The 12,417-nt window shown below is 41.6% G+C and overlaps 1 protein-coding gene across 7 annotated transcripts; it reads right to left on the reverse strand.

The window, feature by feature from the left end:
- Positions 1-878: 878 nt before the first annotated feature.
- arnt (aryl hydrocarbon receptor nuclear translocator) lies at positions 879-11,653 on the reverse strand. Of its 7 annotated transcripts, none has more exons than XM_087172957.1 (21): positions 11,316-11,653; positions 10,629-10,722; positions 10,431-10,469; positions 10,272-10,322; positions 10,038-10,085; positions 9,182-9,395; positions 8,007-8,220; positions 7,804-7,906; positions 7,635-7,700; positions 7,378-7,463; positions 7,149-7,225; positions 6,477-6,611; positions 6,311-6,385; positions 5,257-5,408; positions 4,862-4,984; positions 4,264-4,351; positions 3,010-3,206; positions 2,101-2,284; positions 1,414-1,594; positions 1,194-1,330; positions 879-1,096 (listed from the first exon to the last, which is right to left on the reverse strand). In XM_087172957.1, the coding sequence occupies exons 1-21, from the start codon at positions 11,350-11,352 to the stop codon at positions 1,013-1,015; spliced, it is 2,385 nt and encodes a 794-aa protein (XP_087029083.1). In that variant the 5' UTR covers positions 11,353-11,653; the 3' UTR covers positions 879-1,012. The 7 variants fall into 7 exon arrangements, with proteins under 7 accessions (XP_087029083.1, XP_087029082.1, XP_087029081.1 ...); XM_087172956.1 differs by having other exon boundaries at positions 1,414-1,591; positions 4,862-4,987; XM_087172955.1 differs by having other exon boundaries at positions 4,862-4,987.
- Positions 11,654-12,417: the final 764 nt, after the last annotated feature.

Here is a 12,417-nt window from a genome sequence, read left to right on the forward strand (position 1 = left end):
ATGACTGTGTTAAAGTTGATAATGACACTGTACGCATCCATTTAACATACATACCACACATGCATACTGTATATATGTATATGTAAGCAAAGGAAAATAGATTGTATACATTTCCAACAGGCACCTAGACAAACAGTATGTAGCCATTTTAACACTGTGTGTCTGAGTTGTTTGAGTACACCATTCCATGAAGAAAAAAAACCTTAAATGTTCCTTAAGAGGAAAAACTAAATAATTAAAATTTATAGGTGAAGCCACCAATGTACATAGAAAACTGTACTCTATATAAATCTACACAATGTAGAAGCGCTCCGTGAAAGCAGTGCTGACATACATGCAGAGACATGCTGTGGGTTTAAAATTGTGAGTGAAGTTAGCACAGACATTGGTGGTTTGCGTGCAACAGCTTAGATTTTTTTCTTAATCACCAAAGCTGTATATCCCTGCAATTTCCTGAGAGTTTAAATCAATGATTGGTGTGATTAGTCTACATGCTAAACGGGTAAAACAGCAAAATACACTCTTCATCAATGCCTGAGAAAAACCAGGAATATATTAGAATAAAAGGCCTTTGTTTGTGTGTGTGTTTACTTCCTATGTATTTTTACCAGAATGTAAGAGTGTTTTTGTGCAGTCTATTCAAGTGTGGTTGTGTGATTGTGCGCTTTTATATATTTATATATATATCTCACATATCTACAACATAGGTTGTTGAGCTTTGGGCAGTGCTAGCTAGAGATTTCTCTTACAATGGCTGGAATATTGTTAAAATAATGATCTTTTAGTCAGTAGCAAATCCTTGATTTTCCTTTCCTATATATCTGCAATCAGATATATCCCTCCATCCTTAACTGGCTTGTGGCAGTGCAGTTCAAGCCATGCGAAGCAAGGGAAGAGTGCTACTCTCAGGAGCAGGAAGAAAACAGGAGCAGAAGAGCGAAAGATATAAGAAAGAGTGACGGCAAAAACAGTCGAGAAGACTAGGTGGACCAGCAGAACAGTATTCACCAGGTCACTCGTTAAAGGAAGGGTACATGGAAATCTCAAAGTCATCACCGTTGAAGTTGGCAGGCTGGTCCAACATAGACAACACATCCTGAATCAGAAGAAGAGAGACAAAGAAAGGTATTTTTAAGTGACAGAGAAAGGGAGAGTAATGTGAATGCTTGAGAGGTTAAGTTTGTATCACTCACAGGAAATATGTCTTGCTGGTTGCCCTGAGCATGAGGATGCTGCTCTGCATTACTCTGTGAGTGCTGCTGGCCTTGCCACTGGGGCCACACTGCCTCGGCTGCTCGAGATGGGAACTGTGCCCCTGACTGAGAGCCATCTGAGACAGAGAACGGAGGGGTGAGAGGATGTCCCAGTATAAACACAGACACATGGATTCCAACATATATGCACAAAACCTACCATAACCGTTGGTGTTGAGGCTGGCACGAGCATTCATTTGTGGGTAGTTGGCACCGCTGGTGGGGGTGGGAGCAGCACCTGTAGGCATCTGGCCAAAAGAGTTGGAAGAGCCACCTCCAAATCCTCCCATGGGAGCAAATGGTGGAGACATGGTTTTTGGGGCCTGAGGAGCCACCTGCTGCTTAGAAATGAAAGAGTAACTCAATTTACTGACTAGAAGTTGGGCAGGATCAATGAAATAAATGTCCATTAAGTCGCTACTTATCACCAAATAAGGTAACATAACAGTGACTGAGGCTGTGGCCCACTGATTATATCGCAATATCTTGAGCCACGTGCAGCGTAGAATCAGATCATGGTTGCTCACAGAATGATGGAAAAAGGCCAAGTGTTCTGCTCTGACTTCTCTATTAAAACGACAATGGTTTGTTTAGCTGCCCCCAGAATTCTGTGACCTGTAGTATCAAAACGCGTTTCCTGTTACTGCCAGAAACAACAGGTGTTGCTTAATCAACGAGGGCTGAAATCTTTGAGGTTGCCACTTTAAATATGTGAATGTGATCAGTAACTGGAGGAGACACATAGAAGTGTCATTATATTAAGTATCTTTCCTTTGTGAATAAAAACTGACTTGAAATGCCAATGAAGATGCGCAAAATCAGACCATGAATCCTGTTCCTGGCTTACCTGGTTATTAAATTGTGGTCTAGCTCCAGCTCCAGGCCATCCTCCTGCTGGTCCTCCATGGAGGGGGCTGCCAGTGCTGGAAGGGGTAACGGACTGCGGGGCTCCATTCTGACGAGACATCTGAGCCAGCATCTGTCCTGCTGAGTGGGTTGGCTGTGCCATCTGCGGAGTCATATTGACTGGCCTGCAGAGAAGAGTGAGCAGAGTGAGAGCTCTGAAAATGAAATAAAACTGTTCCCATTATCCTACATGTTAGGAACCCTGTTGAAATAAACATGGAAACCACCTCTCTCAAAAAATGCACTGTGATTGCAAGCAAACTGTATTTAAAGTCAGCGTAACAGCTACTTGAAACATTTTGTACATGCTTTCAGGAATTCATTCTGAACGAGCCATAATAAAGGCAACATCTGCACCCACTTACAGCACATGTGGGAATGTGGTAGTTGTTGTTGTACATCAGCCAATATCATACAGAAACAGTGCCCATGTGATCCGACAGGCAAATCTTTAGACAAAGCAGGTTATATAAACATGTGAATTTATTAGTTCCCACTACAGCCAGGAATCACTGTGGCTGTTCATATAGTTTAGAGTGAATAATAACCTCATTACCTCCAAATTAACAACATAACCTCATTAAGTCAGTTCTGAAAATAACAGGATAAACTAGAGGCACCAACAAACACTTGTTTCTGCACTGTGTCATGTTGTTTGTATGAGAGATCTCCAATAAATCTGTATGTGTTTCCATGTGACAACAAACACACGACTGAGCAAACCTCGCACTAAGGCCCCGTGATGAAGATGTTTAATTGACAAAGCTATTAGAGGAAGTATTGCCTTGAGGTTTAAGATCTGTTGTACATGTAAACACATGCAAAGACATGCACAAATAAGACTTCCTACCTGTAAGCATCACTGGATCGACTAGCAGTGAAGTTGTTGGCTGGAGGGTAAATCTGTGTGGAGGGAGTGGAGGTGGAGGGAATGCCCTTAGACTGATCTGGGCCTTGAAAAAGGGCGGAGTAGAGCTCTGGCTTCTCAAGGGTCTTGCTGTGGTCTGGTCCTGCAGCAGTCACAGGCTGCACCGGCTGGACTGGCATCTGAGGACCACCAAAATTATCAGTCAGCCATCACACTCCAAAATTCTTAAAGTGGTGAAGAACTGACCTGAACCTGAGATTAACACACATCTACAATGATATTTAATATTAAGTTAATATATTTAATGACAGTCACAACAGAAGAAGGAGGCTGCAACATAGTAGGAGAAGACACAACTGCCAAACTTTTAACAATTCAAGCTAACAAGTCAAGCGAAGAGTGATAACAATTAGTCAACTAATTGATCAACAGATAATTAATTTGCAACTAGTCTGGACAGTTGATTAAAAAGTAATGACTTTAAGGTTCTGAAATGTGAATACTTGCTGTTTTTTTATTGCTTTAATAGTAAACTGAATGTCTTTGGATTTTGAACTGTTGGTGGTACAAAAGACATTTTGACTTTATATTTAAAGACATTACATAAACCAAACCATTAATTGAGAAAACGATGAGCAGATCAATGGAGAATAAAATTGTTAATAATTAATCAATCATCATTTGGAGGTTGCAGCCCTCGTGAGGTAAATCACATTCATTTTAATCTGAAAGGACAGTTTTGTCTCTGACCGCTCTACGATTTGCCAGGGTTTGAACTTCTCTCTTTAGCTCTCTTACACAACAATTTCTGTCACTTTTCATGTGTGTAACCGGGTGCAGCACTAGGAATTCCTAGTGGTAGCAAATAGTGGTACGCATCTTTTATCTATTCCACAAAAATACCTTCGCAGGACTATTATTGATTACTGATTGTTTGTAATTTGAGGTATTTTCTTTTTTTCTGTTAGTGATGAGAAATCTAGTCATACTAGGTCTTTGAGGCTAATGTGGTGCTAATGTAACATTCTAGCTAATTGTTGGGTTACTGCAACTATTACGTGTTTTACTGTTGGACTCGATGTTTACTAGTTATATCTGTGTTGTACTTCGTATGGGGAAGTACAGTGTTGTACCGTCACTGGTCATACTTTGTTTCTTCTTAAAATGAAAGAACGTGTAACCACAGTTTTAAGAACAGAGTTGTTCAGACTGGACAAGTACATTCATGTGCCTAACCTGTGAGAGGGTAATTGGTCCTGCCTCATACAGACCATCTCTGGCTCCGCCTCCCTCCAGCTCAGCCTGCTGCTGCTGCTGGAACTGCCTGGAAAAGGGAAAAACAGAGTGAGAGAAAGAGTGTTTATTTGAAGTTAGTCTAAAATAGCCTCATCTCCATTTCCATGCCCTCCACTGTTGAGTGAGAAATCCCAAACACCTGCTGGCAAAATAGCACTCAACCCGCCACTGGTCACCATGGCAACAAAAGAAAAAGGAGGACAGAAGAGGAAGAGAGTGACAAGCTTCAGCAGAGAAGGGCCTGTTATTTAAATACATACTGCTAACATGCTACACCACCTGTTAAAAGTTGATCTCTTTACTATTCACTATATGAAAACAACTATAAGACATGCTTCTTAATAGCCCACACCTATATTTTTCCAACGCCACAGGGCAACAGAGATAAATAAAATGGAGAGAAGAATCACTCAGGGTGGGAAATGACAACAGAACCAGAAGGACGATAGCTTGCTAGAAACAGCAGTAGTCTCCCATGAAGAAGCACCCCCCGTTCTCCCATGCAGGGGGACAACAGTCAGGTCAGGGCTGATCTCACCTGGTGGCCACCTGCCCCGGGCTGAGCACTACAGGAGGGCCGCTTGGGCTGCTCTGACCCAAGGAAGGGGGCAGCAAACCCCCTGGGGAGGAGATAGGAGTGAGGGGGTCCTGAGTCGAGTTTCTACTGCCCCACAATGAGAGACGGGTGCAGAGGAGAGGTGTAGGGAGAGAGTGATCAGTGTGTGATTTATTCATGGAGGTTGCAGTAATGGTCTAAGAAGAGGGATTGGGGGTGAAAGGTAATCACTCAGACAGAGGGATCTTTCCCAACAGTTACATTTCACCACATCAATGGTTTCATTATGTGCTGTATTTGATTGTGTAATACTGTTACATAATCACCTGTATTGGTTAAAAAAAAAAAAAAAAATCAGTCTACAAAGTGTGACTCACTTGACATTGACGTTGGTGCAGATGATATACTCAATCTCCTCTGAAAATGGGTTCTGGAAGGTGAAGGAGCTGGTTCTCATCCAGATCCACTCTCTCGATTTGGAGCGGAACCGAAACATCACTGACAAAACTTGGCCCTTCAGCTTCACCACCTGAGGTCACAAGTCCAACATGCCAAACACTCATAATGCTGTATTTATATTTTCCGTGAACACTATTATTCAGTTATTCATTTGTCAAAAAATAATTTGCGATTAAAATATTTGCAGTGGAGCACTGTATATGTATATATATATATATATATATATATATATATATGATATTATCTAATAATAATTTAAAAATGGCCCCCGCCTCCCCGGTCAGCTACCACCACAAATAGAATGAAATTTTGTGGAAAACACTACAGCAGCTACTTAGGATCAGTTTCAGTTTTAGTTCGACTTTACTTCATATTTTACTGAAAATAAAAGGTTACTATGTGTATTCCCCTTTTTTCATTATGACACACTACTGTCACAGCAATTCTTTCCCCACTGCCTCAAGTGATGTCTTGAATCAGCGGCAGTTAGAGCTGAAGACAACGAGACAACAACTTTGCAAATTTAAAAGAATTGAAAGAAGGAAAGAAGTGATCATACCAGGTCTCTATAGCCCCGTTCCACGACATGAGATCGTGGACATTTGTATCACAGTATTGGTCTTGGTTTCAGAATCGTTACACCCTTAAACATAACACACCCAAATCTGTACAGCTACGTAAATTGAGTCGAGTCGCATTGTGGGTTATGTACGTGCTAGGTTTGGACGGAAAAAGAGAAGTTTGAAGGAGGAAGAATAAACGCAATAAAAAACATAACTCTTGTTCTATTGCATTGATTTTAATCTCTTTTTTTCAAGTGGCCATCTTGTGTCTGACAATGTTACAGAAGCTAAATCGCAAGAGTAGTCTTTTAAGTGCATGTAAACACAGTGATGTGGTATTACAAAAACAAGAGTTAAGCAGAAATAAAAATGAGTCCTCAAAAAGCTGCATATATTCAGACCGTCCTACCTGTTGGAAGCTGTCTCTCAGTAAGCCCTGGTCTTCTGGGTGGGCCAACTCGAGAATATTCTTACCAAGTAAATCCTGCAACAAACAGCAGATAATACAACCACTATTATCCCAGAAGACATTAACGCCATCTGGACGTGACATTTCCAGCAGTTGCAATGCTTACCTGCGGCTGGTAGCCGACAGTGGCCATGCAGCGGTGGTCCACAAAGGTGAACATGCCCTGGCAGTTATGGCGTGAGATGAACTCTACTGGAACACTGATGCTGTTTATGTCTGTGTCACTTGGGCAACAAGTCACCTGAAGAAGGAAAAAGAAAAAAGTTAGATTATTTAAAATCACACAGTGCATGAATCTCATTTATGGACGAAACATTAAGAGAATGAGTTTCTTGTTCTGAATTGTTATTCAAAAGTTATAAATATTATCAAAGTTTTGCAACTCAGCAAATCAGGTACCAGGACAAAAGAATATTTCTAAACACAGCGTAACCGTGCAAACATCAGTTGTAATACACTTCAGATAAGACTGAAGATTGTGACCATAAAGTACTGCCTTATGGTAGGCGTTCGTTTTTTTTTCTCCCACCAGCTAAGGCAATTTTATTCTTGTATTGTTGATGTGGGGGTCAGAGATTACACAATTTACAGGGAAGGTTTCAGATCAGAAGCGAAAGGTTCATTGCCACAATTGCAGAACTTCTTTCTCCTTTACATCAACCACATACTTCTCAATAAAGAACATTTAATTAGTCACAAATGATTTCATCATCATCATAACTTGCTTGAGCACAAAATACACATGTGCACCTCCCCAAATAAGTGACATCCGTTATACCTGTAATCTCCCAATAGCAACTAGACAGTAGCGACTCCCCTGAGTGTTGTCTGCTTCATCATCTGTTAATGATACCCCTAAAATAAATACAAACATGCAAAAACTGTGTTAAAATGGGCGACAAAGTATAACTCGTCCTTTACAGACCAAAGCCATATCATAACAGATGTATAACACATTGTAACACATGGCTATATATGCTAATTCCCCACACAATTATTAGTTTTACCTGCAGGGGGCCAAGACTTGATGTATCCTGTACAGTGGACCACTACATACTGGGGCTCCCCTTCCTTGGCTGCACCCAAACCATTCCTGAGGTGAACGAAGAAATTGTAAAATAGACTGAAAAATCAAATCAGTGCTATTACTGTGCCAGTAATAAATTCATGTTTACGTGCATCTTATTGCTACTAGGCGGCTCCAGGTATGCTAATATGCTGTAATCCTAACACAATTTTTAACCAGCTGTTTGGTTTTGCTCACCTGTTTCTGTTCCTAAGGAAGTTCAGTCTGTTCATTGACAACGGTTCCACTGGACACGAACCACACCTTTAAACACAAACAGGCCACCGCATCAACAATTTATGCATCCAGGCTCACACACACCAATATAAATAATAAACTGCATAATTACTTCTACTATGAGTCACACCTCATTCTGCAGATGAATGATCGACGGGCTCCCATGCTCATTCTGGCTGATGACTGCTGGCTTTCCTTCTTCACTGTTCCTGTCTTCAAGTCCAACATTCTCCCTTTAAATTGCAAACAAGAGAGTGCATTAAGTCAATCATGGGTGTACTGGGGTGCACATGTGTCTACTAATGTCTAAAAGTGTCTGAGAATGCTTTGTACCTGTGTTGTTATTCTCTGCAGTAGAGAGCTGCTCCCTGAGCTTTTCTGTGTCATCTGGGTGGAGCTGATCATAAAGGGAGGAGCCGAGCCATTCAGACTGCGACTGGTTGAGGACGGGTGTCAGGGAGTCTGAGACATAAACAATGCGACCGGTCTCACATGACACCACGAACAGGAAGCCATCGGCTGCCTCCAGGATGAGGTGCTTCAGCTCCTTTAGACAGAAAGCATCAAAGGGAGGGTAAGCACTGAGGATGAGCGATCAGTGAATCATGGAGCATGATATTTGTGTGTAAATTATAGCTCTTTTTCTACAAATTGAGAATACACAATTCCCTTGGTCCTTGTCACTAATATCGACACTGTTCTCATTGGGAGGGCATATAATGACCGTCTCCATGATACGATGCCAGTTGCTTGTTTTCACCTGCTAGCGGGCAGCTTTACCAGGAGGGAGTAACATACTTACAGTCACTTAGAGCCCATGCTTAATCACAAATTTAGTTTTGAACAATTAAAATAAGCTGACCAATGGCCCGGAGGGAGGGTGTATGAAGTTTGGTGAAAAAAAATGAACATCTCTTTTGACATTACAAATTTAGACAGTCAGTGAAAATAGTGACTGACTACCATGTGAGAAAACCTGCAAACTTGAAAAGGTGCTACTTTCACTCCTCCTTCACTCTATTTCCACTGAACTCAGAGAGGTGTAGTGTGAACGACATTGTGACTGTGAAACCTGTATACTAAATTAATAATTTACTTCTACACAAAACAGTAGTGTCTTGTCAGAAATAGTTACTCTGAACACGTTTCACATCTGACAACCCCTCGATTTCTACATTTCTCTCCCTGGAGCCGTTCATATATGAACTCCAGACAATGTCCGGATGTGATTCTCTTGACGTTGTACAGAATTGCCCTTTCACACATGCAGAACACGCGTGGAGATTGTCCGTGTGAGATTCGTTCACACCTACTAGAAATACTCCCGTTTGGTTTAGGTGAGGGATGGCGCCGGGGTAGAAATGTCGTCAACACGCCCACTTGCTCATGAACTCTCCAAAAGTCTGTTCAATGTGCAGTTCAACTGATTCAGACATTACCGTTCACACATACAGCTGCTCTGGGTAATGTTGCAGAACATGTGTGAAAGCAGCTTGAATTGCTCATACCTGGTCAGTGAGAAAGGAAGGTTTGTACGACCCATCTGCATTGGTATTGCCACTTCCTCTCAGAGACTTCATATGGGACACAGCCATTCGTAGGATGGTTAGTTTGTCCGGTTTCCGTGCTAGAGCACTGCAGGTGGGCACCATGTCTGATAATTCTGTGATGTAGGCGGTCATCTTGTTCCGCCTCCGCCTCTCAATCTCACTGTGATTCTCCCTGCAGTGAGGAAACAAGGGAGGGAGGCAGAGGTGGAGAGGATAGGAAGGATCAAGATGGGTGAAACAGGCAGGTGGACAACATGGAGTAGAGTTTAGAGTTAATGTTGCAATGTAAGTATGCCGATCTGGAAGAAGAGATGGAAATGAGAGAGGGTGAGAGAAATAATGGACGCACAAAACAATAAAGTGTAGTCAATGATCCACCAAAATGATGGTGGGAAAGCGAGAGAACCTGGTCTTTCAAGGCCAGTCGGTGTGACAAAAGACGGCAAGTGTAGAAAGAGAAAGACCCTTCAGATGTCCTGAGAGGGGGGAGACAAAAGAGACAGAGAGGAAAGTTGCTCAAGAGGAAGGGATTACCAAAGTGAAAGAAATCCCTCACACACAGCGCAGCGGTTAGTGACACATATCACAGTGGTGGGTTGAAATAGACAACCAGCTGCTTAGGGCAAAGAAGCATGACATTCTAACAGGCACCAAAACAGACGCACAGAGCGGTGAAATATACCAGTAATTTTGTGCTGTCAAAATGACAATGTGCTGGGGTCCCAGCAGGACAGGATAGTATTTGATCAGTGCATTCACTATTGATATGGATACAAGCAGGAGAGGGAGCCTTCCACAGTGGTACAGGCCATACCTGGCTAGTTTTTCCTTATCTGCAAAACTCTGATCTTCTTCCAAAAACCTGGAAATAAAACCAACCCACTAAAAAAACTGGCCCAAAAATCACAACCAAAAATAAAAAGAAGTGTAAGACTAAAAAAGGAAAAAAAAAAAACATGGACAGAAGAGCAAGCGCAGCAAGGGTAATAACTGTATCAATATTATTATGCTCTGAAACACATTTGTTTCTCCTCGTTCATCCTCCTACCTGGCAAAGCGCTCTTTATCATTGTTAGAGCCGCCCGTTTCATCATCACACCTGGGAAAAACAGAGAAACACTGCTGTTATCTCAGCAGCCCAGACAATTCAAACACTTGATTAAACACATATTTTGCTTTATAACTGGACAAACTGGTACAAATGTACCTAAACAACTTGCTTCCTTCATCATCATCAAAGTCTTGCCTGCAATGTAGAGAAGTAACACATGAGAAACTTCACACAAATGTTCTCATGAGAATTCTGACCACAACAATCGAAAGCAAAAGTACACCAGTCAGCAAATTTACATAACACGATGCTGACATTTCAACACAAACTTTACCTCTAAAAACACACACTTACGTAGCTCGTCTCTTGTTGGTCCCTTTTGGCACAACAGCCCCGCCACCTGCTTGGGTCCCACTTGCCCCCATACCCAGATTTGGATCTGGTAACTCTATTAATAACATAGAGAGACAGGTGATTTCCCATTGTGCCTCAAGCACTGCAAAGGAAACTAAACTACTCAATGAAGCCCACGCTCAGAGGCCAAATTAGCTTTAACGCACAGAGGTGACATTGTTTTAACACACAAGTTAGAAACACATGGACAGTTGTTTGTAGATTGATTGTAGATAGTTTGGAGCTAAGACAACCGCAACCCCGAGCTAATGTTGAAGCTACCTTAAGCACACAGTTATCAATCTTGTGAGCAACATTTTCTAAAAACAGAAACAAATAAACTGAATTAGCCACCGTAGCTTGGTAGTCACTTTACTTAGATCTGTTGATAAATAATACAAAGGAGCTATTTAGACATTTATCTAGCCGCTGTTAGCTGGCTAGCATGTTAGCAAGCTCTCACTTATGCAATAAACAGCCACCCTTGCTATGGCATTAGCTTTGCTACTAAGCTAACTCAGCCGCTGCTGTCACGCTATCTTTAGGAAAGTGTCCAGTTAAGCTGTGTATGACAAAACGCCCATAACCCATTAGCAGTCGCATAGTACAATGTCGCTGAATGTCGCTGTGATTTTTATTGCACTTTACCTGGGTTTGAAGAGGACATGTCCGTGTGGAATAACATAAACAAACAACTTCGGCTGCGAAAAAAAAATCCTCAAAACCCCCGCCCCTCCCCCTCGCTAGCTAGCTAGAGGCTAACCAGTGCCTCGCCGATTTCCTCACGAATTTAGTTTGTGTTATAAATGCCAAAAGCCACGACTCGTACAGCTCCAGAGCGATCCGAGGGTTTAAAACACACGTGAAAAAACGGGTTGTCTCCACTGGTGCCAGTTTCCCAGTTTTCTGCCGGTTTAAAGCCCCTATCTGTTAAAGATGGCGTTTGAGGCTAGCGGAGCGCAATCTGTCTACAGTGTTTTCTTTCCTCCTGTCTCTATTGGACTTCACAGCAGCCAGATACAAATGACGCGAAATGTTGGGAAATCCATGTTGTGCTCCGCCCCGCTGACAGTGTGGAGGGACCTGTAGGTCTGCGGAAGTAAAACAAAAGCCCTCAGTTTGGGAAGGGATGAAAGTGTTGATGACCCAGCCTATAACTATTTGGTGTTTTGAAGTCTAACAGTATGGAATGAAACAGATGTTATACAGTGAGGATGTACCACATCTGGCAACACTATACTTCACACTCAACACAAGAAGTCTCATCACTGGAGGAAGAAGTACTCAGACCTTTCACTTGAGTAAAATTAGCAATAATTTTGTGTAAGAAAATTTACTCTATTTTCACGCAAAAGCTTGTATTTTATATTCTCGTATTCTATAAATACCTTGGAGCAAAAAGTACTATATTCGAGCGGCGATAGAAATACTCAAGAAATGCACAAGTACATTAAAACTGTATTGAACAACAGTCAATGGGTCAATATATTGGGTTACTTTTCAACACTGCTCAAGTAGAGGTGCGTGACTAAATTAGGTAAAATGTATTTAAACTAGCACTGAGCAGACAGTAAAATTAGCTTTCAGATTATATTTACTGGATTATTATTTTGATGACATGATGCATTCATGTGTAAACATCATTTCAATATTGTACCTGGTTGACACACAGCTAATTATAACTACATTGTAAACAGTATTGTAGTTTAATCTATTACAATTAAATTTGTAAGATGATCATATCTTTGTC

This window comes from Seriola lalandi, unplaced genomic scaffold, assembly GCF_002814215.2.
Source record: "Seriola lalandi dorsalis isolate HSWRI2012SDOR001 ecotype SW California unplaced genomic scaffold, Sedor1 jcf7180002053930, whole genome shotgun sequence".
NCBI classification, from domain to species: Eukaryota; Metazoa; Chordata; class Actinopteri; order Carangiformes; family Carangidae; genus Seriola; species Seriola lalandi.

Coding starts and splice junctions, on each gene's coding strand:
- arnt (XM_087172955.1), bottom strand. CDS start 11,352: ATGTTATTCCACACGGACATGTCCTCTTCAAACCCAG. Junction 10,723..11,315: donor CATGTCCTCTTCAAACCCAG/GTAAAGTGCAAT, acceptor TGTTATTAATAG/AGTTACCAGATCCAAATCTG. Junction 3,207..4,263: donor GACCAATTACCCTCTCACAG/GTTAGGCACATG, acceptor GGTGGTCCTCAG/ATGCCAGTCCAGCCGGTGCA.